This window comes from Xiphophorus couchianus, chromosome 2 (genome assembly GCF_001444195.1).
Source record: "Xiphophorus couchianus chromosome 2, X_couchianus-1.0, whole genome shotgun sequence".
Lineage (NCBI taxonomy): Eukaryota > Metazoa > Chordata > Actinopteri > Cyprinodontiformes > Poeciliidae > Xiphophorus > Xiphophorus couchianus.
In genome coordinates this window covers 15,245,565-15,272,124 of record NC_040229.1, presented here as the reverse complement: position 1 = coordinate 15,272,124, position 26,560 = coordinate 15,245,565, and the positions used below count along the sequence as shown (strand labels likewise).

The 26,560-nt window shown below is 36.9% G+C and overlaps 1 protein-coding gene across 1 annotated transcript in view; it reads left to right on the top strand.

Annotated features, from left to right (window-relative positions):
* igf1ra (insulin-like growth factor 1a receptor) overlaps positions 1-26,560 on the top strand; it is a 91,977-nt gene that overhangs the window by 3,077 nt on the left and 62,340 nt on the right. The window contains exon 2 of the mRNA XM_028038111.1: positions 10,031-10,594. Within this exon, the coding sequence (XP_027893912.1) occupies positions 10,031-10,594 (564 nt within the window). The remainder of the gene's footprint in view (positions 1-10,030; positions 10,595-26,560) is intronic.

The following is a 26,560-nucleotide window of genomic DNA, read 5'->3' as shown; positions in this document are numbered from 1 at the left end:
GGCCTCTTCTTGCTCATTCAGATTTTGTTTACTGTATTTTTTCCTCTTAGGTATGTCATAAAAAAAGAGAAGAAATGAGCTGCAGATTCTTTTTGAATTATTAGAGGCAGCACAGCAAGAAATACGCCGATCATTATTATGATAGCCAGTACCAATTTCCAGTTTTGATTGTGGTTTGACACGATGAGTCATATTTTTATTACCAATTATAATTTTTATTTCTTAATGTACAGTATATATGACAAAAGAAAAATGTGCTCCATTTTTGTTTAGCAAAGAGCAGCCAATACAGAAACAGTGTTTATCAGTATTGTTCACATTTATACAATTAACTTCTCTGATAAACATTGTTGAAAATGCAGAAATGCCAAGTAGTGTATTTACCTAATATTTTAGATTTTTGTTAAACTAAAAAGCATATAAGTACATGCTGTTATTATCTGTTTTTATGGAATGGAAATTGTGTTTTTATTTTGAGTTTTGACGCATTTAACGAAGAGGAAAAAATGTGATGTTCTAGTATTAATCGTAATCAATCAGGGCAAAACAGGTCTATTGCAATCTATCTGATGGACTGGTGTGTTAGTGGCTTTCTTTAACTAGTACAGTTAGTTGTAGTTTTTGAGACTACATTTCTCTCTGTTGTTAGGACTTCCCTCTTACTTTCACTCATATTTTATATGTTATTACAACAGCAGGCATTACTCATTCATTATGGGCCTGTATGGGTGGATCGTTCTGCCCTGAACGTAGAGATTGTGCTTGTGCTGCAGGACATCCCTCTGCACCCCATCACATCAATTCCCTTATTACTTAAAGTGGAAACATCTTTGTATGTGAAGGGGGCAGGCAGAATAACCTATATTAGCATCCAAATAGAAGAGGAAAAAAATGGTTTCATCCCTGTTGACCAGTGGCCCGACCTTAGCCACGTTCTTTGAACCTCTCTGAGCTCCCTGAAAGGCTTGTGAGTGCAATTGGGAGGTCTCAGAGCGAGGGAGTCGCTCTTAGATCTCGAGCCTCTGTGCTGTATAATACATCAGACCTTCCAGAACACAGAAACTTTGGTGACAAAAGCCTGCAGAGAATATAAGGATCCGTGTCACTGATTCACCACTTGTAGATGGTGTTTACTTTACTCGGGCTGGAGAGCGTCAGAATTTCCAGCTGCTGTCATCACTTAGCGGAAAATCACAAACCTCTCGGAGCTCCATTTGGGGTTCAAATTTTTCTGTTCGTTTTGATAATCTGTCCGCACCAATAAAATGTAATTAAGCCCCCTTTTAACTCTCACCGCAACAGACTTTCCATGCCACAGCTTTCAAGTATGTAGCTGTTTTTTCTTAAAAGAGAGCAGAGAGAGACTCTTGGGAAAATAGTTGGTGTTTGGAAGTCATACATGAAACACTTGCAGGGGACTCGGATTTGGTTTTATTGATTTCAGTTTCTGAGCTGCTCTAAACCTCATCACTTGGCAGCTCCACCTGCAGCTCTTAAACTGTCACCAGCAGCACTGGTGCAGAGGTTGTGAGAGCACAGGCACTCTCTGTCCTGTCTCACGAGGACACAACGATGTTCCTGTTCCTGTCGCCTTGGAACATTGGATTGGCAAAGACAAATGATCAAGCATGATTGAGAATCGTGTTTGACAGGTACTCTTCTCCTGTCTGACTTTTTCCCTCCTGGGTTGGGCTTGTTGCGGGTCGGCTCTTCCTTTTTGTGGCAGGGCACGTACCTCAGCTATGACTGCTGTCACTGTCATCCAAGGTGCCCTGTTTTGCCTTTTGACAGTGGTGACATAAGACCTCCACGCTGACTGGGTGGCCTTCTATCTCTGTGATTACTGTGTATAACTCGGTGCGTTAGTCTGAGTCAGTGGAATGCCCCTGGGTATGAATGTGAAAGTGTGTCACTGGGCTGGTTTGTGAGCATCCAGTGAAAACGCTGTCCCATAGCTCTTCCGGTCTGCCAGCTGAGGTTTGGTTTGCAAAGCTTTAATCAAACACTGTATTTCAAGTGGCATGTCAGTGTATTTGTTCAGTTATAGTTTTTCCATCCAACCGTGTGCCTATCATCATTTGCTGTGGGTTTAATAGCCTGTAGAGTTGTTTTTCTGCTTTCTGATGGAAATCAAATGTTCATAAATTCAAGGAATTATTCAAATTGGTTAAAGTTTTCAATCAAAGAAAACCCAGCAGATTGCTCTGAGTCACTGAGTTGCAGTATTCACTCCACCTCGCTTGCATTGTGTTGTTGAAATGGTTTATACCTGAAAAGCAGCTGTAGAAATGTAGTTAGAGGTTGCCTTAGAGATCATCAACATGATTTCAAAATCTAGCTGTTGAAAATCATGGAGCCAGCGAAGTGACTTAAGGATTGTTGTGATGTGATCCATATTCCCTCTGTCAGTCAAGACTCTTGCAGCAACATTTTACAAAATGAATCAGAAAAAGTAAACAAAAACATCTAAACATACATATTGTATGTGTGTGAAAACAATTAAAATTGACCATCCTACTTTTTATTATTATTACTTTTTTGGCTATCCACTATTGCCACATTCTTGCTCCAGAAGAGCGGTAGTTGCAGACTCACTGAATCAACATAGTTTGCTAGGTAGCTTTAAGTCTGGACCTATTTTTTTTAACCAAGTGACACAACAAACTCAACTGGACCAACTTTATGACCAGGATCTAATTGGAACGTATGTAATTGACTTTAATTCTGTTTACATCTTTGGATTTAATTCAGCGTACATTATTTAAATATGAAATAAGTATAAAGAGCCAACAGACTTTTCTAAAGTGTTTGAGACGAGTTGCTATATATTTATGCAGTCTATTAAATCACATCAAAAACTTACATTGAAGGATTGCTTTTGCTCTAATAATCGCCTGTGATATGATGCATTCACTGACTTGTTTAAGTGAAAAACAAAGTCTTTGTACATTTGATCTGGCTGTCTCCAGCCAACCTGGATCGGTGCATCTCTACCACAAATCCTTTTGGTGCATCCTATAAGTCGGGGCATTGGTGGTTTGGAGTTGTTGTAATAAGGATAAACGACAAGTAAATTTGTTTATATAGCTCTAGATTAAGGGATCCTGAGTAATTCCATTTGTCTAATTGTCATAAACTAGCTTATTCTGGGGATTATAACACCTTAATATTTGTTCAATAGCTTGTTTTACTTCATGCTTTCCACAAATGGCTTTTATTAGGGAAAGAACTTAAAAATTTTGTGATTTTGCAAAAAAAAAAAAAAAAAGCTGACTGAAAGTGCTAAGTAATGTAATAGAAACATAATGATGAATAGAACAGTTTTTATTTTCTTCATTTTGTCTGATTTCTGTCAACGTACGTGCACCCTTCTCCTTATTGATCTATTATCAAAGCAACTATTTCATAGAAATCAGGTCATTGCAGCTTGTAATGCTGTAATGCTCCTGCCCACTTGAGTGAGAGGCAGTCTTTGTTTGGGACTTGTTATGATGAGGAGTGTAGAGTTACTGTTTGGGGTTTCGGTGATATCTGAGCCACAGTGTTTGAAGTTGGGTCCACTGAGGGGAAGTGGCCCACCAGAACACTGGTCAGATGACTTCCAGTATGCGGTGGATTAGAGCCGGTTGATGTGACAGGTGCAAGTTGACGTGGCATGCATAACAAGTGCTTTCTGGCTCGATTTCAAGTTAAATTGTTGGTGGTAAATGCAGCAAGTATTACCAGGATAAAATCCCGTTGAAGTATATTTAACAAAATATATTAATATGTAATATATTGATCCAGTGCAACTATGTACTTTTAATACTGCTTAATTTTAGTGGTGTAGTAATGTAGCCTATTTTGAAATTGAAACTTTGATTTTGTAGCGCATTATTTGTATGTTTTTCTTTTATAATTTTTTTAATAGCCAAAAAGATCATGTTTTTTATATTTTCTTTTCTTCTTAACTTTATTGTCATCCCACAAAAGGCAATGAAAATTGTTATAATATTATGTCCATATCCTAATAATTGTTAAAGTGAAGTTTTGAGTACAAATCGAAATCGGTTTGCTTTCTAAAGTTTTGAGCAAAATATTTGATTTCACTGCCATGAAGAAGCTGAAATCGCCTGTTTTCTAAACATTATTCAAAGAATATACATTTAGTTTTCATTTTTTGTTTTTATGTGATTCTTGGCAGCTTAAACAATACTGTGGATCTAGTGGCCTTACAGTGTCAGTGATAGATTTGCTATGTTTACTGGAGAAAAAATGACACTAACTCTATAGTCTTACAACTGTGGATTTAATTTTCTTCATGGAATCTTTTAAAAAAAAAGTCTGTTATAAATTTAAAGATCTATATATAAAACAATACTGTCTTTGCTTTCTGGCTTATTAAATACATTTAATAAATTAAAACTCCAAACATACTTGGTCCATAAATTGATAAACCAACAGCATTAACTGTGATTCACTTTTGAATTTAGTAAAAATAAGCTCCAGGTTAGTGATTCATGATTTTATGCACACATAGGATCTTATTATTCCTTACTTTTCTGTTGTATTCAAACATATATATATATGTATATATATATATATATATATATATATATATATATATACATATACATATATCTATCAAAAAACCTGCAGATAATTTTTGTTTTATGGTTAATGTTTTCAGCTTATTGTTGAAATAACACAGTGAGTTTGTAAATGTTGTGGTTGTTAGCGATTAAACCCCCCCCCCCAAAAAAAACACTCAACTAATTACAACTAATTAACTTAGCAGACCAAACTTTGTCACATGATTAAACATTGATTTAATGTGTTTGAGCAAGTTGACTAGAGATCCAGTAAGGGTTTAAAATGTCCTCTATGTAGGTGTTGTAAAATCTCAAATTTCTGAGGTTAAAAATAACTGCAATGTCATCTGGATTGTCATTAAAGAGGAATCTTAGTAAACTTTTCTGGAATAAAGAGATCTCTCTCTCAGTGTTTCCAGATTGATCGTTCATATGCTAATTTTTCTCCCAAATTTCATGTTTTTCAATTTCTATTTTTTCAAAATGTTGTGTTTGACAAAAAACCCCAAAACAAAACAAAACAAAACACATTGCTTCAACTAAAACATAACTATAAATGTCATAAACTAATACAGTTTAATAGTTGAAAAATAAACAAAATGTAACAAGATCAGGAAGTATGTTTCTTAAAATAATTAAACAAGCAAATGTTGTGAAAGTAATATTTTCCATCTAAGTGTGAAATAAAGTTTATTATTTACAAGCTCAGCATGTTCTGTGGATTCAGCATGTGTTGGCCGTTAGAGTCGTGGTTTAATTTTGACGAAGGTGCGCAGGGTCATGTTTGCCTGTGTGTGTGCTGGTGCAGGTGCGCTTGTGTATGTGTTTGTGTGTTGACATCTCCACAGAGGTTCGGGGCAGGGTTTATCAATCATAAACATGAGCCCATGGATCCCGTTACGCTGTGCAGATATGTGTGTTTACTCAGCAGTGTGAAGAGCAAAGAGACCCAGGAGGAAGAGACGGACACATGCGTGCAGGATATCAGTCTGTGTGGACAGGGCTGCTGAAATATGTCTTTATCTAATGTAATCATGGTAACTACATTATCTTTAAGTGTTTTTTTTGTTGCAACAAGTGGAGTAAGGAAAGCTTGCAGCCTTAGTTGGAGGCAAAATCTTTCTCAAGCTTTTGTGTGAGAAAATGATTGGAATTCCTGCTACTTAACATGCCTAATGGGCAGAATAAGAGCCTCACAAAGAGGAAGGCTGTCATTCCTCTCCCTTGTTGTATTCCCATTCCAGCCTCTCTTTTTCAAGAGTCTTCAAAACATTCAGAAACGCATTCAGAAGGTAGCAGTTTTTGCTTGCAGGAGTTCTGCACCCGTGTGGCCTCTCCATAGTTTGGCTTGGCTGAAATCTTATCTTCCGCTGGCCAGACGCCCCCTGATTTTATTAATGCCCTCATCAGGAAGTGGAGCCCAGAGCTTCTCTTTACTAACAAACAAATTAGCCTTTGTATTGGAGTGGCTCCACCCCTCCTCCTTCGCTCCCCGGCTGCTGGAGAAGCTGGAAGAAAATTCTCAATGAAACAAAGAAGACATGCAGCTCGATGGCTCACATGTGGAGCCCAGGGGCATTGGTGTTGATTGGACAAAAGCAAATACTATTTTCTTTGGGAGTAATTGTTTCCGTTCTAAATTTGGACAAGTGAAACATCCCACTGGGGGCAAATGTAACCCATTCATCCTCTTTATAAACAATGTGACTTCTATTTTTAAGCAACTAAGGTTTAAGCAAAGCACAAAAAACAGTGATTTTGATGTGTAGATTGAATGCATGTATTTCCACAGGAAACATAATTCATGAGGGACTTCCATTACCATTGTTGTGCAAATAAATCAATGCATGGGTACAACATTTGTTTTGGACTAAAATAGCTCAGTTATCTGCTTTTCTCTGCAGTACGACAAGGATCAGAGAAATACTTTGAAGACTTGCCTGTTTTATTGGACAGGGACTGCAGCAGTGTAACTATGGCTGTCTCCTAAGCTTCTGTAAGAACATAACAGGTTTAACCAAAGAGCTCATATGTCAAGGCATTTCCTGTACCAATCACTAAACCTCCTTTTAGACAACAATTAACAATGTTCTCTGTACTATTCACACCTTCACTGAATAGATAAACTACTTATGATGTTTTGTTTACTGTGAAATAAAGGATAGGTAAATGCGATACTAATTTAAATGTCCAACATTTAAGCTTAACAGACTAAAGTTGTTGGAATAAATATTAAGAGTTATAAGGGGGAAAAAAAAGTTTTTGCATTAAGTGAATAAATGTTGTGAGAGAACTTTAAAAACTGAAGATTAAGATATAGGAGATTATTTAAAATGAGAAATCAAGATAGAATAATGTAAAACATTTAAAGTTAATAATTATAGTGATAATAAAAATACTTTGATAAAATGGTAAATGTCAAAAAAAGTCAACAGGAAATGTATAACATCTGGAAGTTTCTTCTAATTGCGATATCATGTAAAAGTAAGACCTAAAAATCTGCGCTTTTTTTGTTCCTAGTCATTACAAAGGGTGGTAAAGCTGCATTTATTGGAACAGTACGTATAGTACAAAGAGCAATGTTAGAGAGGCCAGGTTTAGTTTATAATTTTTTGCTTATAATTTATGACTGTGTTTTGTCTTGTGTTTTTTTTATACTGCTCTACTTTTTGTACTATTTCCTTCATTCAAGCACTTTGAAAACACGTGAACAACAAAAATAATTTATAGCACGGCAAGAATTCAAGTAATGAGTAGAACAGGCACGGGCTGCTTGCTCTAAATAAGATAGAAAACAGTTTTAAAAGAATTCAAAGCTCGTAAGAATTTCAGCTAGAATTTTCCCTCTTCTACCTGGTGCTGAGCCCTGCTATCCAGCTGGCTGAAAGAAGGCTTTTCCCTTAATTACATGTAACATAACAAGCTGCTTGGGAAAAAAAATCTGGTGACACAAAACATGGACAGTCATTGTGTGGACACTAAATAATCTCCGGTCATCCCTCTTATAAAAACTGCAGCTGGGAAGCTTAAAACGTCTTGTTAAGCAGCTGACTGCAGCCTGGCCACCAGAGTATCTAGGCCGACTGATTAACCAGCTAATATCAGTTTGTTACATATGTGTCACTCTATAAAGAGTGGCACGGCAAAAGTTGTATTAAGAAGTGTATTCAATTTCTACTCTTGTAGCAATCTGAATGTATTTTGTAAAACATTTAGTTTGTTAGAACAGCAAAAAAAAAGATTTTTTTTTTGCTGTTCTTTTACTCAAACTAATTACCCCTTTACAATTTCATAACTACAGCAGATGCATTTTAGATGAGTATATGCTCATTAATAATGGGCAAGATAACAATACGTGACCTTTCCTAAGTTAACATTCTGATGAGAAAGCAAAATGTGGGTAATTCAGAGTGGCTCTGGATTAACTCACTTCAGATTTTTCCATGTAAAGAAATAATAAAAATTGGAGCCTATATGTAGTTTTCCTTCTACTTTGCAATTATCCAAAGTAATTGCAAAGTAATATATTAGATGACACTGTTTTAATTACAGTCAGTCGTTCATGGGCCTCCCTAGAAACCACAATTCTAGATTACTAAAACAGTAATGGCTCATACTGATGGAACAGATCAAAAAGGAGGCAACCACTAAAGGTGTCTGAATAAGCCATGAGAAGCCATTTACAAGAACTTCAAATAAATTACAACAAAACTTTACTGGAAATGTTTCATTTGAGTAGCTAAGCAAGGTAATAATATTGACATTCAGACACTTTACAAACTCTGCCTCTCTTCTATGTGTCATATTTACATATTACATCTTTCAGGAAACCAATACACCTATTCCCTAAGCAAATCTAAGGAAATGATGGGAAACTCCTAACAAACAGTCCTAGAAAGGCCATCACTTTCTCAGATGGAAAAGGGTATTTTGAAATGGACTTTGATCAATAGAAAACTGTAGTTTTACAAGTAAATATGTTGTAATCCTGGATACCACATCCTCCACGCTCAACAAAGGAAAAGTTATTTTAAAAAGCAGTAATAATGGGGTTGCTTTGAAGCATATTTGTGAATAAACCAGTCATGCTGATCCATGATGAATTTAAATGTAAGGCTAGAATGATTTGCAGATCATCTGTTTTTGTTTATATTAATGTAGTCGCAGCATTTTTGGAAATAACATTAAAAGAAAAGTCTCTTCATATGGCGAACACGTGTGTATCACTGGTTATGCCTGGGAAACCGCATGATGTCACTACATTAAATTCATATCTCAAAAGTTTATATTGTTGTTGTTATTATGGGACTTCTGGCATGAATTTTGTCACTGCTTCTCTGTCAAAACTTGTTCACACATTGCTGCATGCTTGGAAGGTAGCATCAGAAGCGATCATGTCACAACCTGGCATCCCTGAGCACAACCAAAGCTAGAATTTGGCTGGCAGATCGAGACAAGTTTAAGTTTTATGGGTAAGGATTATGTTTATTTAAGTGTGAAAGTTACAGATTTGCATTTGATGGAGCGGTGCATAGTTACATTTACTGGCAGAGCTGATTGTCATCAATAATAAAAGGTTAATGTGAGTGTTGTCAGTGGGCGCTCCCAGCACTGTGGTTTCAAGTGTTGTTTTCCGAGCTCAGAGAATTGGCTCATGTACATGTTGAGGTTATCTGAGGTGAAGGACGAAGCATTTTACTGTAAAACACAGGTGTTGTGTTTGAGGTTATACAAAAAAGACGTTTTGAACATGTTAACTTGTGCATCTCAGTGGGAAAATAAGAGAGAGTTTCTGTACTCTGGTAATAGTTTCTTATTACTGAGAACAAACTAATCTTTTTTTTACAGAGTGTTGAAAGATGATGTCCTAGTGCAGCACACAGGCTTCCAGAAAGCGAGAAAACATTCTGTCAGGCTCATTGTCTTGAATAAAAGGATTATATGCTTCAAGAAGATTAATGAAATTATTATTTTTGGTCAATGAATACATGCTTATTTAAAATCTGGCCAAATAGCTTTACTACCTTTATTCAGTGTTTCTGCAAAGGCTGTGAAAGTGCAGAATTTGTTTTAAGAATGTTCCAGATCTGGAATGGCTGGAAAGACATAATTTATACAAGTAAAGCCATACTACATGGCCTATCCGGTTCCACAGCCATACTTCTTGTCTTCCCTCTGTCCATCAATCTGTTGGCTCATTGCTCATTATCCACTTATCCTTCCATTAGTTCACCATCCAAATATCTATTCATTGTCTGTCCTTTCATCCACCCATCCATCCATAATTCAAAAATTGTCTTTAAATAGTTGCTATCTTTGGAGATTTTAATTGTTGAAATAAAATGATGTATACAGACCCTATTTTTTGTTGCTACACGTGTAGAATGTTTACCAATAATTCTGTTAGTTATCAATTCACAAATGCATTTATTAATTATTTCTTATTTTTTTTCTTTCAGTCTGTAGCCCGAGTATTGACATCCGGAATTACATAAGTGAATTCCAGGCTCTTGAGAACTGCACAGTGTTGGAAGGTTTCCTACAAATCGTTTTAATCAATGAAAAGACAAGCAACATCAATCAGGAGGTCTTCCGCACCCTCAGCTTCCCGAAGCTGACAGTCATCACCGACTATCTGCTGCTGTTCCGCGTTCCTGGCCTGGATAGCCTCAGCACGCTCTTCCCCAACTTGAGCGTCATTAGGGGCCGTAATCTCTTATATGGAAATGCTTTGGTGATCTATGAGATGACCAACCTAAAGGACATTGGCCTTTACAACCTGATGAACATCACCCGTGGGACAGTGCAGATTGAAAAGAACCCAGAGCTCTGTTTCCTGGACTCAGTGGACTGGTCTCTGATCATGGACAGCAATGTTAATAATGTTATAACCGGGAACAAGAAGTCAAAGGAGTGTGATGATGTCTGCCCAGGCACAATGGAGGACAACCCTACATGTCAGAGGACATTGGTCAAAGGCAACAATGACCACCGCTGCTGGACATCAAAGCATTGTCAGAAAGGTAACCCAATTTCTGCTTTTTTAATTAAAGAATGACTTTGATCTTTGAAGTTTACTGCCTTTCAGACATTTTACAATTGCATGCAACTTCAACACTTAATCCAATGAATCTATGTAGAGATTTTTCTTTGTTTTGGTCAGACAGTACAAACATTTTACTCTGTTCATTGCACAGACATTTTCTTTAGATCAGGCTATTTATGAAGGGAAGGATGGCGGAAATATACAGCACCAGGTATTAAGGAGACATACTTGGTTGAGGTTAAAGGAGCTCTGCCAAGAAATGAGGTAGTCTAGCAGTCTGGAGCATGTCAGCTAAATATTTGCCAGAGGGACATTTAGAAGTTTGTGAAAAAAGGGGTTCATTGAAGGATCTGGGGGAGGGTTGTCCTTGTTGAACTTTAGCCCAGTGGTGGGGTTGGCCACTTTTCATTAAAGTAGTTCAGAAGGAGGTCACATAACAGCAAATAAGGCAAATAGAGATAACATTGATGGATAGCTATACACACTGATAGCATCCGAACAAGGAAAGTTGAGGAAAACCTATGCCTTAAGTTGAGCAAAACTTATTGAATAGGTGTGAAAGTACATTGAAACTGCTTGCTGCACAAGGTGATAAATGTGGACACACGCCTCTGACACTACGTTAGCTTTGACATTGAGTACCACATGTGGAGTCAAAACAGATATGTAGTGCCAAAACTTCAAGATACAGAGATATTCTGTTTTAAAAATATTTATGTAAAATTATACCCTTCTTTCATTATTTCTCCGAGTTACATTCACTTTTAAAAGAATATGCATTAATCCATATTAGATTTTGTTTTGCTACAACACCATACTTCAATGAGTTTTATTTGAGTCTTATTCAATAGTATAGTAGTTGCCACTCAGAACTAAAAGGATAAATTATTCACAAGTAAACATTTGAAAAGAATAACATTCAAATGTGTGTAACCCTTTTTACTCTAATACCCTGAAATAAAGTCAAGTGTAACCAATTACATGTTTTAGTCACCTGCAGAGATCCACAACAGTTGAAAGGACAGCTAGTACTCATTCACTCCACAGATCTGACCTCCACAGATGAATGGCAAGATTGTTGACCTAAACCTAATACATTGAGGTTTGTAGTTGTTACTTGACAAAAGGTGCAGAAGTGTTTGTAAGGCACTGTTAGTTAAATAATAGTGAGAATAAGTTGCCTCAGACACCAAAGGCCTGAATCATATTTTTCTTTTTTCATTGTCCTTAAGACCTGTGTGCGGCTCCAATGGTCAGTTTAGATTCACAAACAAACTCGGGGTCTCTGTGGGAACCTGCAGAACAAATAGTGGAAATAAAACCTGCGTCTTTCCCCTTGTGACCACATCTTTCTCTGCAACGTTTATTGTTTATCTATGTTTATTCTTGGACGGGTTGACCCATCGGGAGTTTCCCGCAACGTTATCAGCTGCTCAGTTTGTGCACAACTGACCCTGTAAAATAAAAGTTTTTAAATCCCTTTGTTAAAGGAAAAAAAGTTTCATAAAGACTGCCACATTGTGAATGGTGTAGTCACACAATTTTATTCTTTGCACAATTGATGATTGTGTGGTGTTTTGCTGAGTTTTTCTCACACAACAGACCTGAGAGCAGGAGTATTGTTTAGAGCAGTTTGCCTCTCTCAAAGGGCCTGGCTGAGTTCAGGGTAAACACATTCATCTGGAGAGCCCTGAGGTATCAAGACCGCAGATAAAGGTTTTCAGGAAGCTACACTTTGGTTACAAAAAATAGGGTTGGGTGGCATAGAGGCAGTGTGAAGCATTTTTCATGCAATAATGCGGCAGAATGAAGCTAAAACCAAACTGGGTTGTGCTTTAATATGTTAGAATTTGTGTTGGGATTTTTTTTTAAGGTAAGATGTGTTTTCTTCGAACTTTCCCACTGTAGAGCACTCTTCTCCCCTCTCTACCCCTTTGTATAATTGCCTTGTTTTTCTCCGGTACAGATGTTCCTTCAAGGGCATGCAGTGGTTTTCTAGTCAATACAGCCCGGTCTTCTCTTTAATTACACTACATGAGGAGGAGCGCTGTCTGCTAGCTAACTACAGTAGCCTCTGGGGCTTCAAGTTCTCTTCAGAAAAAAAGTTTTTTTTTCTTTCATTTTCTTCTGGTCTTTAGACATTATTGGTTTGTATTAGATTAGGAAATATTAATGGTAATGTGGAGCTGAGTGGAATATTCCAGGTTAATGTTAGATAAAGGTGAGTGGGAGTCAGCTATGTTGCTAAATGGAGACTGGAGAAATGGGCACTTCTTAGAGGCAACCAGTGATGCGGAGAGAGGCCCGTTCTGAGAAGTTCTACACAGGAGGAAGGGCATAGAGGCAAAATGTCAGACAAATGTCAAGTATACAGACTCAACAGCAGTCTATGAATGAAAGGCAGTTCTGTGTGTTGAGAACAATCTTTCCCTACTCGTGTTTTCCTCTTCTTTTTGAAACACCCACTCCTTTAGCTTCAATGCCGTTTCTTCTCCCCTCTATGTCTGTTCATTTTCTTCCTCTCCACTTCACTTAGCCTCATCTCTGATTGTCCTTGTCAGAGGTTCTGCTGGTGTTTCCTGCTCTATTTTCACCTCACTCTTTTCCGCAGGGCTTATCAGAGGCTGCTAACAACCTCGGCTGTCAGATATCTTCACTGTGTACTTGTCAGAGATGTTCTCTTTCTCGCTCTTGTTTGACTGGCCCCTGAATCTTTTACTGTTTTTCAAAGGGTTTAAAAGGTGTATGGTGTATTTGCCCTCTGCAAAAAAATAAATAAAAAAGACTTGTGACAGTTAGTCACATAGGCAGATTGTGTCTTATTATATGCCTGCCTTCAGGTCTGGTTGGTCTTCATAGCTCCACAGGGAGGCACACATTCCCTGATTCACAAGTTCTCACAGAGCTCACATTTCTTCTTCATGGAATCAAATATTAACTTGGTATGCTGGAGGGCACATTCAGTTAAGGCTATCTCATGCAAAAGAATACCACTTATGTAACGTTTTTCTTTTCAATAAGCAGCATGTCTGCACATTAACATACTTTTAAGACAATGGAAGCAGACAACATGCCCGACTCATGACTTGTTCTTGTCTTTTTTGTTCTCCTGATTTAACTACAGTCACATTCAATAAATGAAAACGGTTCCGATGAGGTTTATTTGTCAGATTAAAAGTGCATTTTTAAAATTACAACCTTTAAGGAGATATCAAGCATAATTTTCATTAGACCCATATTTCTGCTTTCAGAATGTTTTTTTTATTAATGGTCTGATGTAGTATTCTAATCTTAAATGTCATGTTTTCAATAGCTGCAAGCAAGAAATCATCAGCCTTAAAAAAAGCTTTAAAACATCAGTCTACATGTAATTAGTTGATATAATGTGTTTTACTTGTGAGCTGTGTTACTGAAATGCATGAATTTCTGATTTTTATTTGAATTTATTGAATATGTATTTATTTATTTATTTGAATTTATTTAGTATATCAGCAGGTGGTAGACACAATTTATTGACCTTGGCTTAATAAGTAGGAATATTGGAATGAAGCAACTTTTTATAGAATTTTCCATACCATTGGCTCATTTGTGCACACGCTGAAGAAATACTTATGGAAGATTCTTAAACTATACATCACCAAAGTGTAACATATTTATTTATGTCAATTAAAATACTACTTGTTATAAGATAACTTATTTTCCTAGACAATTATATACATCTCTTAACAAATAATTGTCATATGTTTAGATTATAATTGAGTAGAAAATTGTGTATGAACTATACTGTATTTACATCAACAATGCATATTTTGGTGGACTCATTACAAACAACAAAAAAACACTATTTCATTCATCTTTTATGAGAATAACTAAAGGTGTTATAGGACTGCACAACACTTTTCCTCACATCTTCATTTATCATGTATGCATACATAGCTGCTGATATGATAACATATATATCTATATATCTACTGTATATATATATACAGTACAGACCAAAGGTTTGGACACAACTGCGTGTCCAAACTTTTAGTCTGTACTCAATACAGACCAAAAGTTTGGACACACTTTCTCATTGAATTCAATGAGAAGGTGTGTCCAAACTTTTGGTCTGTACTGTATATATATATTTATTTAATTTGTTACCATTGCCCCTAAAGTCTTAAAGATATGAATCTTTTATCTCAATTTCATAATTTTACTGGAAATCTCAGGGAAAAAAGCAAACCTTTTTTAGCAAATTTGTTTAGTGAAGGAAATAAAAGAAAAAAGTCCATATTTATATATACACTATATATATTCAACAAGTACACCATTCTGGCTTTGCAGTAGGTTGCAGAGTTGACTCACAATAAGTCAGTGACATTGATTCCATATTTTTATTTTATTGCCAGGGATTGTTAGAAATTTGTATATTTGGTGTAAATGAAATCTAATTGCCAAGAGTCAGATTTGTATTTTGGCATGCAAAGACTTCTGCCATTAACAATGTAAGAACATAAGTTTTCATCTTCTGGCATCTACTAGCAATAATAGATTGTCAATTGTTTTCATTTTTGAAAACTGTAGAGTGTTAGGTTTTATCAGTCAGTCAATTCCAATCACTGTCCAATATCCTGATACATCTCTAGTTATACAAATTTGCTGTTAAGAAAAAGATAGGTCTTTCACTCCAATTGCGTTTGCTGTTTTACATCTTTTGCTGTCCAACGTGTGCAAGGCTGCAGCTGCAGACCCAAAAGTTGTCTCCTTTTTCTTTCAGTTACTTCGTTGTCTTTGAACAAAAATAGAAAATAAAAACCCTTTCTTGTTGCATGCAGTAGTGGAAAGAAAGTCACATGATAATGTTTGGACAGCATCGGTTGTTTATTTATTAATGCAATCTGTTGTATTGCAATGAATAGCAGATCATATGCCAAATAAGCACCCAGCAGCATTCTTTGGCCGTATCTTGCAAAGGGACTTGTGAGATGTGCTGTGTTGAAAGTGATACCTTAATGCTATGAGGTCCAAAGCTCAAAGTTTGCCATTTCAAGTTAGAATTCAGAAACTGAAAAACAAAACTAAACAAACAAAAAAACATTCAGTATCACAGAAAGAATTTGCTGTTTCTTTATGTCCTTATTTAAAGATGCATTTTGGGTTTCAAATGTGGCCCACTCTGCTACTTTTTTATTAACACTTTTTTCATGAAAAATATTCTGAAAAGCAGTAAACATATTTAAGAAAATATCCCAAAGTCCAATTTCTATTCTTGAAAATCGAAGCTATTTTGCTACTGTTAACTTTTATCTCACAAAGAATAAGCTGGATTGCAATACTGCTTATTTTTACTTGCTGAAAGCCAGAATGATATTTACTAATAGAGAATGTATGTTGGATAAAATGTCTCTGCCCCTTTAAGTATATAAGGCAGAAATTCCTCTTGGCTTACTCATTGCACGTGTGAGGGGATAAAGAGGGGGAAATGCACCACACAGGCTGTATGTGAAGACTGTCTGTGCTTGGTCATACAGAAACTGCTTGTGTCCTCTTTGCAATTATGAGTAAAAGAGATTGATCTGTGGCCCATTCTTTGTTTTTCTGGACTTGTTGTTCCTGTAAAAGTACCTGGGTGGGCTCAGTTCACAGATAACGGAAGGCTTTAAAATAGTTAGTGGAATCTCTGGACCTTATCAAAGTCCTGCGGTTTCAGGGACAGGAAATTCAAAAGAGCTCAAATTCCAGACTTGTAGTATGGTACTTTCCTCAGGGCACATCTTGTGCCATGACTCAGGGCCCATACATCCGCTGTTTCTGCTCGCCTGCTTTTGCTTTCATGAAGAAATACTGGGGCTCCAGCATTAATGCTTTAAAGATGGTACGGATGTTGATCAAACTCTATCACACCTAAATGCAGCACACTGTTCCCTGTTCTTTTCTGTATAACTGCAGCTCTGTGGGAAGGAGAAAGGTGTACAGACATTATTACTGCAAAGACACTTCATTATGGAGACCTTAACTAAGACAGATTTATACAGCTCACGAGCCACAAAAGTCTTGTTTAATTACCTTTTAACCTACATTCAATTCCATTTAATTTAGTTTTATGTAAATAGCACCAATCACAGATGAAGTCATTTCAAGGAATTTTAAGGAACAAGTATGTCCAGTTTATTCTTAGATCATCCACAGGGAAGTTTTCTTTGTTTTGGACTTTGGTAAGAGGTGAAGTTTTCGAGCAGGACTCTATCCAAGGTAGACCGACTGCCAAAAATAACAATTAAAAACAATTTTTTGGATTTTTTCTAATAAAATAAATATTCAATAAGCATCAAACTGTGTTTTAATCAATTTCTATACAATGTGAGAATATTTAGCTTTGACCAGTTTAAGTGTTTTAGACAGTTGAATTTAAGTTGAGTCTTGATTCCTTAAAAAAATAACCAAATGGTTCTTTAATTAGCACTGGAAAGGAAGCTAAGTTGGATGCAAACATCAGTCATTAGCAAGCCGTGGTGAACATATATGTATGTATGTATGTATGTATGTATGTATGTATGTATGTATGTATGTATGTATGTATGTATGTATGTATGTATGTATGTATGTATGTATGTATGTACGTATGTATGTATTCATACAAATAAATGTAACTCCAGCAGACAAATACATGTTCCACCGTGCTTCTGTGTGTGAGACATTAGTCAAAATGCAAGAAAAGCGAATTCTAAATATATTTAATCCACTGTCAAGCAAAGAATTTGAGCTTTTACCGACATATTTTGATGGATGAAATTTTCTTCTTTGTTGATTATTTCATATTTTCCAGTCCACATTCATTGCATTGGTTTCTGTATTTCTTTTTATGTATCTCATCTCCATCCTCTAACCATCCATTCCAGCCATTTCTCTTCAGGGCCTTTGCCACTTGTGTCCCTTCTGGATGCCTTTCAGAAATGATAGAGGTTTGTCATATATTAGCTTTAAACAGAAACCTTCTTCACTGGGTTCTCAGAACACGAGCTCTCTTAAAATAAGGGGGAAACATTGCTTGGTTACAAATAGTTTTTCTCCTTAATTTGTTTTATTGGTTGCATTTGGACTTCCTGAGAAGCTGGGTTGGATTTTTTTTTCTTGCCTCACACTTCTAATATGTTTTCCGTTTCTTGTAAATGCAGAATTATAAAATACAAATTTGTCTCACTGCTCTCAAGCTGTGTGTGGTGGAAAAATTACAGACACATGTTGACCACTAATACTAACATTTAATGTTGTTAACAGTGTCCTTTCTTTGGAGGGATTAAACTTGTGAGCTGGCACAGTTTTTCCAATTCATGATGACATGGTCGCACAGTGTGTTCTTGTCCATGTATGAACAGCAGTCTGTATTGTCCATTGATGGCTGGCCTGTGCGAGTTTATCCTACTCATGTCCTCTGTGGCCTATGAAAGGTCTTCTCTCAAAGCACCGACAAATTAGTCCTTTTTTTCCAAGGTTTCCTCTCATCAACTCAGTTGACCAAAATAGGTCTCGTGTGACTTCTTGCCAAAATCCAAAGAGACGGACCGACACGCTTGTGCTCTCATCCAGATACACAAGGAAGCCCACTGAATACAGATGTTCCTTTCTGCTTAAAGTACGCAGGTTGTTGAGTTTTAGCAAGATAATTTAACCTATCACTGTTGACACTGGATGACTCACTTTACTTTACTGACTTTAATGTAAATATCAGTTTTTATTTTGCCAGCCTTCATGGTGTGTAAGTGTGAATGCATTTAAGCTTGTGGAAGAGCAAGTTGCGTGTGTAGTATATTTAAGCCACCCAGTGCCTCTGGTGATAGGTTGCCTGCTGCTTCCTGGCTGTGCAGTACAGAAGTAGTGACTCATCCTTTACTCTCACCACTCATTCATAAATCTGCATGAATACTATAACTTCCATGCAACACCACCCCTACTCCAGCTCAGGCTGTGTTGTGGCTTCCTCTCTGTCCTGCTTTGCACTGCAGGAAGGGAAGGGTGAAGTCTATTGCCACCTCTCTGTGATGCCCCCCCACAGAGGGGAGAAAGAAGTGTGCTCTCGTCTGCTTCCTGTCCCTCCCCTTGGCACCTAAATGGCACCTCTGACTTGATGCCTACTCCAGCTCCCCTTTTCTCTTGCTCTCTCTCCCTCTCTCTCTCTTCAGCTCAGGCCAGAGCAGCCATTTACTCACAGCTTGGCTGCCTTGGCAGGGACTCCTGGGAGATAATGTGCCATGCCTGCAAGTAAGCTCTGAGAGCATGGGTTAATACCACAGCGGAAAAAAGAAATCTCATGCTGACAAATCTCTCCTGCAGAAGTGAGGATGTACGCTGGTGAGCCGCAGAGAGAGGAGATTATTCTGCTCTGCCAGAATAGTTTGTCAGGTTCACTGAGGTCATTGAAATACTGCTCCTTATTTTCTCCCATTTATGTTTGTGGTAAAGGGCATCTGAGCTTCTCCTTTCACCTTTTCCTTCGAACATGCCTGAAATGTACACAGCACCTTGCAAAAGTGTTCAACCTTCTTACATTTTGCTGCTTTGCAACCTCAACTTTGATCCATTTGTTTGAAATTGTATGTAATAAATCAACAGGAAGTTGTTCCTTTTCCTCAATGATGCTGTTTGTTCTCTAGCAAAGCTCTGATATATTTATTTTTCTGCTGCATTTATCTGAGATTAAATTGCACAGATGGACTAATTTACTCATATGAGGACTTCTGGAACAGTTCAGTTCGTTATACTGGAATATGTTTATGGTCATCAGAATAAAGGGGGGTGAATACAAACACGTAGATTTTGAGTAGAACTGTTTTTTTCTACTTCTGCTTCCTAAATGTGTGCGTGTCATAAAACCATAGCAAAATGCATTGACTTTTGTGGTTCTAATGTGAATAAATAGGAAACACTCCAGGCTCTGCGTTAGGAATGCAACGTGTATCAGCATAAACATCGGTATTGGTGGTTGCTATCAGTTCCAAAAAGTAAAACTGGGCCTGTATTAATAACTGATGTTTACGTTTCACCCTTTTCTTTGCCACTTTTGTATGCATTTCAGGAAGGACATGGTAGGTGGTTGATCATGTCTCAGTGATAGTTACTGTATGTAGTGCAGGATTGTTGTTTGTTTAACTGAATCGAGATTATTGATTTTTCCTTTTTGTGTGTCAAACTTTTGGGCAAATATGTATATTATGTATTAAAATGGTAACTTGACGATCACTGCAATTTTAATATTGGACGATGACAACAATCCAAATTTTTAAATCGGTTCATCTCTGCTCTATATTCATGCTTAAAGTTGGTTAAAGGTCTTGCTTTTATTCAAGGGGTCTCCTCCTACAGAGAGAACAGTAGTGTGACTAGACTGATGTTATGCACAAGGTTGAATTCCAGTAAAGTACATTGAAGTTTATGATTGTAACAATGTGAAAAAGTTGAAGGATAAAAACTTTCCTCAACTCAGTTAGTGATGTAATGTGGAGTGACTGTGTCCTTATCAAATGGTTCTGGTCATAAAAAGGCAACGTCATATATGAAAAAATAATGGTAGTGTAGCTTATAGTTATTGTATCTTGTGGCTGCTTAGCAAAGGGCGGATTATACTTTTAAAGCTTGTGTGTGTCTGTGTGTGTCTGTCTATGCATTTTGAGTTCACTTCTTTCTGTAACAGACATACTGAACACGCCTCAGCGTGCCAGCAGTGATCTGCTGTCTGTTCTTCTTTGTAGCATGTGCACAATGAGGAGATGAAAGGGCATCATAAAATTACAAAGGAAACCTCATGAATTACACAGCTAGATGAAATGCCTTTGACAACCACGCACTTCCCCTCAAATAGTTTTCTTTTTTGTCCTTTATGCTAGCATGAGGAGTTGCATTATGTTTGCTCCAAGCAAAGTTTGAATTGTGCCAGCTTTGTACAAATGGTCCTTCGTGTTGTTTTTAGTGTCAATAATGAATAAAGTTACTACATCCACTCAAGGACGGAAAAAAGCAAAGTTTAAATTTGACAAAAAACTTTAATGAAGGCTCAAGAAGTCTTCGTACTATCTAAGTGTGATTAATGTAATGACATGGTAGGTTGGTGGGGGTTCACCATGTTCTTTAGTCATTTATTTTGAAAATAATAAGAGAGGAGATATCGGACACACATTTTATTTGTAGTACTTATATCAATATTCCTCTCAGTCCCTCTCTGTGCCTCCTTGGTTGTGTGGTGTTTCATTTATAAACTCTCAGATCGCTGTTTGACATGGCCAGCTTTATTGGTGATTTATGAACAGCCGGAGGCAGCATGAAGAGTGGCGTCTCTTTGTGGTCATATTGAAAAACTGTTTTGTGAAAGACTCCTACGACTCACGTAGAAGTAATCCCTCTGATTCATAATTGCTAACCTACTCAAAATATGTTGTGACATGTTTAACTTTGTGGAGATCCTGTTGTTAGTATTTCATAGTGTTGAAGATATTTCTGTTGATTGGAGCAGACATGCTGCTACCAGCTGTAGATGGATTTGTCCAACAGATCATTTTCTCCACTTCCTGGGAAGATCTGGGAGTTTTCAGTTAGGATGGGTCTCTGGAGATAGATACTTTGTTATCATGGTTGGTCTACTGTGAATAGTAACATAATTAATGATGTTTACTATTGATAATGACCCTGATATTCCATCAATATAATTTTTTTAAACATTTGTCTCATTTTCTATTTTTAACTAGTTGTAACTGTTTTCGTCTGTATTGCTGTGAGCACAGCGAATCTTCTGGCTGCTCATGAGTGCGCTGTATACATTAGTTTGTTTTTGGCTCATGTCATTTGTTGTCTGAGCAACACCTTCGAACCAAACATGGCAGATAAAACAACTGATCCACTGCCAAAGCAGTATGGAGGTACTTGAAGTTAGCCGACAATAAACAAGGGTTTGGATGCTCAACACCGCAGAACAGACTTGATGGATGAAGAGATAGGAAAAGAAAGGAAAGGAAAGGATAGGATCTCCGGGCTTCTCTGGAACTAGAAAAAACAAAACTACTGTGTTTTGCTTCAAAGCTAGGAGACACAATGAAAAGTTGTTTAACACTTAGATGTATGAATAGAATAGTCATTTCCTTTATTGTCCCATACTGGGGAAATTCAGGTAGCTGCATCGGGATGTAAGTTTACACAAAAGATTAAAAAAAAAAGGTGTTTAAAAAAAAAAAAAAAATATATATATATATATATATATATATATATATTTATATATATATACATACATGCATATATATATATATATATATATATATATATATATATATATATATATATATATATATATATATAATAACAATAATAATATACCATACAAGGTTATAACATGAAAAAAACAGCATAGTTGTCAGACAAAAATATCATGCTGACAATGCAAGGAATGTGTAGCTGGGTAGGATGGTTTTTTTCTTAAATTTACATATGTGTATTGAACATTAAAAAGACAGTTTACAAAACAGTAAGCGTGCAGTGCAGGGAAACGTGCAATAAAAGCAGAGATGTTCCTTAAAAATGAGTATAACAGAGTAAAGGTTCGACTGTTCCTGTGCTTGCATGTGTTTATGTGCAGTTGACTAAACACAGTTGACTAAAATAAATGAACTTTTTCCTGTTTTTAATCAAATTTAATTTCCTGAATGTCTGAATTGTCTGAATTAATTAACATTTAAACCAGAAACTATTATGAAAAACACATGCTTATAACGAGTTCTGGTTATTCCATAGCTGCAGATTACATAATTACTTTTGATAGAAATGATGTACAAAAAACAGATTGTTGTTTTTTTATTTGAACTAGCAATCATCGCCAAACTAAGGCCTATTTTTGTTTTCCTCGTTCAGACCCATTATGTCTGATATTCCCATTTAAATTTTTTTTAGGATTGTCGCAAATCTTAATAAACATTTTCTTCTGGTAAAAATGCAAAAAATTGTCAATGTAAACAATTATTGTAATAAAAAATATGTATACTGTATATTTTTATACTACTGTGACTTTCTACAATATCACAGATATACTGTTAGTCCTTGTCCTTGGTGTTAATTTACAAACATGGGGTGTTATTCCGTTAGTCTAGTATGTCTGCTCTCTATCAGTAACAATAATAATGACCTTGAGCCTCTCCTTCCTCTGCTTATCTTGTTTGGGTGGGATCTTGAAGGCCGGCGTAGCTGTCAGCGCGCGGCCTAACAGGCACAGGTGGCTGAGTCTGCTCTGACTTCGCCTGCCCTCTTGGCATGGCTCTCTTGGCAGACCAGCAGCTCCTTGGCTGCTCGCCTCAATGGGCCACTCCAACTCTATAATCACCAGTTGGTGCTTTGTTAACATCGGGTTGGCCCACGATGAATTATTGCTCTCAGCTTTGAAATATGGCTCCTCCTGTGGAGAAATCCAATGGAGTGTGAAGTGCCGATCAGAATCTTGCGTATGTCTCTCCCCTTTAGCCACGGACGTAAATACAGTGTCATTCATGACAACTCTCGTGGTGATGACATCTTACTGGGTCAGTGCTGGACTCCTCGTGATTGGCTTCAGTGGATTAGACAAAAAATAAACTGAATGGGGATGAGGCGGTTAGAGAAGGGGTTGATGAAGACAAACCGTGTCGCACCATGCTGCAGTCAGACAGCAGCTTGTTACTGTGTCAGATAAATATAGAGGTCTCTGGAGCTCCCCTCTGCAGCGCTGTCTTTGCTTGAGGGGAGGGGAAGGCCATGTCACCTGGGAGCTGTCGCTATCCTCATTCATCCTCATTAAATTGGCTTTAGATTTGCAGGGCATTAAAGATTTTGCCATCTCTGACGTGACAGATGGCGGTAAAGTAAGGTGACCGGACAATTTTGTCACTCTTGTTCCGTAACCTCCCTAGGCTGCCTGGATGACAGCGCAATGCTGACCCAATAATAAGATCAGCAGAGAGATTTGTTGCTTTGGCAAGCATTGAGTCTAGACGAGGGATATTGGTAATTTATTTAGATATTTTTTTTTTATCTGATGTGGTGCTACAAGAAGCACAAACCTCCACACCCAATAAACTCGAATGAAAGAGACGAGTCAAAGCAAAATATCTGTCTCTTTTCATTCACACTTTAAGTTTGTTGTACAGCTCAACTTGGCAGTTTCCTCAAAAACAGAAACAAGAGAGGGTTTTTCTGCTCAACACTGATATCTGATATTAAGATGGCAAAGTCTATTTGATGTGGGCATTTATCCTGGGCGGCATTAAAAGATGTCTGATGTAAAATATCAGATTTGACTGTGTTTTGTGTTACTGTGCATCTTCCTTTGTCAGTCAGGCTCTGCTGATGAAGCAAAAGAAAAAAAAGAGATAGCTTGATGCGGGTCGGAAGAGAGCAGAGCTACATTGGTACCTTTCATCTCTTCCATCCCGATGAGAAGGCAATGGTTGAAAATTATCCATTCTGAACTGACCCTTCCCGCATAAGTACGGTGTGTATCACCCCCACCAGCCTGCTCCTGTTAGTGCATCGGTTACAGAAAACAAAGCTTACTAGGCTTGTTTGTGCTTGACTGTGAATCAGGAACCTGCTCTTTCTCTCTCAGGCGGTCTGATAAACAGGAAAGGCACTAGCCTCCCGGCTGCATATAAACATTGTCATCACATGTTATTACTCACATTTTTTCAGTTTTACTGTCAGACTTTGTTAAGTGCCAGTTTTTTTTTCCGTTAACCTTCTGCTTTTCAACGTGTCTGCTTCAACATTGGGAGTTAAATAAAAGTTTGTCTCGATCTTTAACCCTTCTTAAGACGCTATCCGCTCCTGTGTGCCCTGTTGTTGTTAGCAGATTTCCACAGCAGACATGTACTTGCTTGTTAGAGGGTTGTTGTTACGTTCCACCTACCTGCCTGCATAATATATGGTGTTATCATGCCGACCTTTTAGCATTCTTGTTCCCTTCCTGCATGTGGGGTAATGACACCGATCATTCCTGTTCAGGAAATCCCCCCACATTTTGTCCTGCTTTGACTTTCTCCAGCTTGTTTTGTTGTGCCTCTGGTTTCATTTCTGAGATGTATTAAAAATGCCCATCCAGTATGTGTACCGTAGTGGTGTTAGGTAGACAGAATGTAAAAAGAAGCAAAGACCAATCTGTTATTCCCCTTAATTGTACTTATATTTGTTTCTTTCACAGTTTTTGAACACAAGAGAGCTCAGTTTCTCATTTCCTCCTTTTCTGTACTTTTTATTTACTACATGGATAAATTCGTCTCTGTCTCCTTTTCTGGAATGCAAAACTATTGCAAACTTACAAAGGCAGATTTTAGTCTCCGTTGTTGTTTTTAAATATTTACATAACTTTTCTTTTCTCTTTTTTGTTTGAGAGCTAACTCAATAGGTTGGGGCTTTTTATTTCGCCATTATGGCACAGCCCTCTGTCAACAACGCCTTTTAAAGGGATGGAGATTAACTCAAAACACTAAGCTTAGTGTTCAGAAAAAAACAAAAACAAAACCCTACACCACTTATGTCAGCCTGAACATCAATCAGCAGCTGGGAAGTGCATGAGCAGACATGTGCATCACCCTTTTTCAGTGTATAGTTCTCATACCAATATACTGGATATCTGTGCAGAATCACAGCTCACAGTCGCATTCATTTAGCAAATTGCAGCATTTTGAAGCTAATATATTTTTTGTTAGTCTTGTTTATTTACATGATACAGTAATTTTCGAAAGGCTCTAATCAAAGCATTTTTCAAAACCATTTACTGTAATTTTTGATGAGAATAGCTAATTCGAAGTATTATTCATAAACTAATGACAAGCGTCTGAAGACCATCTACATGTTGCTACATATACTATAAAATTGTAATGAATTTTTACTTTGTTTTTATTTTTCCTGGATTTTTTTCAAAAATTATCTTTAGTTTTAATTTTGTTTAGTTTTAGATTTTGTGATGCCTCTGGTCTTGAATATTTCAGAAAGGAAAGGCACAGAGAAAGAGTGAAGGGAGGAAGATGTGCAGCAAAGGTCCCGAGGTCAGGGAGCAAAAAAACACTGACTGCTGCACTGAGAAGTGCTAGACTCCATAAATGAGAGATCAACCTTTTTTTTCCTCCTTTCCTTTTTCAGGCATCTTTATTTTTCAAATATATATATATTTTTTTCTTACAATTGTCCTTATTGTCTAATCTAATTATGCGTTATAACTAGTGCTGTTTCTATTTCGTAAAGGATTGTTTATTCAGTCAGTTTATTCAATCAATCCAGAACAGATTTTATTGAAAATTGCTATGTACAGTACAATCAATTTAATTTAATATCTGTTTCACATATTTCATAGTGTGCATTAGGTCATTTTATGGCCTCTTACTAAACGTTTGGTGCATGACTCAAGGATGGAGGCATACCTAACACTTCAACAGAGAACCAATCTGAAACTATCACCAGGACAAAATTCCCTATTATATTAGATTTTAATCACGTTTACTATCAATTTACTATTAATACTATCAATTTTAATAGCCATTGTAAGTTTAATATGTGCAATATTGGTGGCTATTATATTTCTCTATTTTCTTACCCTTCCTGCTGTGTATGCCAGTGATGGATCTGGTCAGCTGCATAGACTTTAAATGCTCACACCTGGAAGAGAATTTAATGGTTGGGATGAAAGAAAGCAAAGTTAGTCATACCACATTTTTCAGATATGTATTCAAAATTGTGAAGAAAATAAGCAATCCCATTTCTTCCATTATATATCTATATATAATCTAAATAAGATGAAGAGAGGTTTATGGTTGCTACCTGACAAATCATGAAAAGATTTGCACTCTTAATACTTTTATAATGCCTTGTAACTATTTTTTAAATTTTATTATGCTTCAATCACTTTAATGAAAATATATATGTTCTTCATAGTATTGTGAGAAGATCGAAAAGAGTT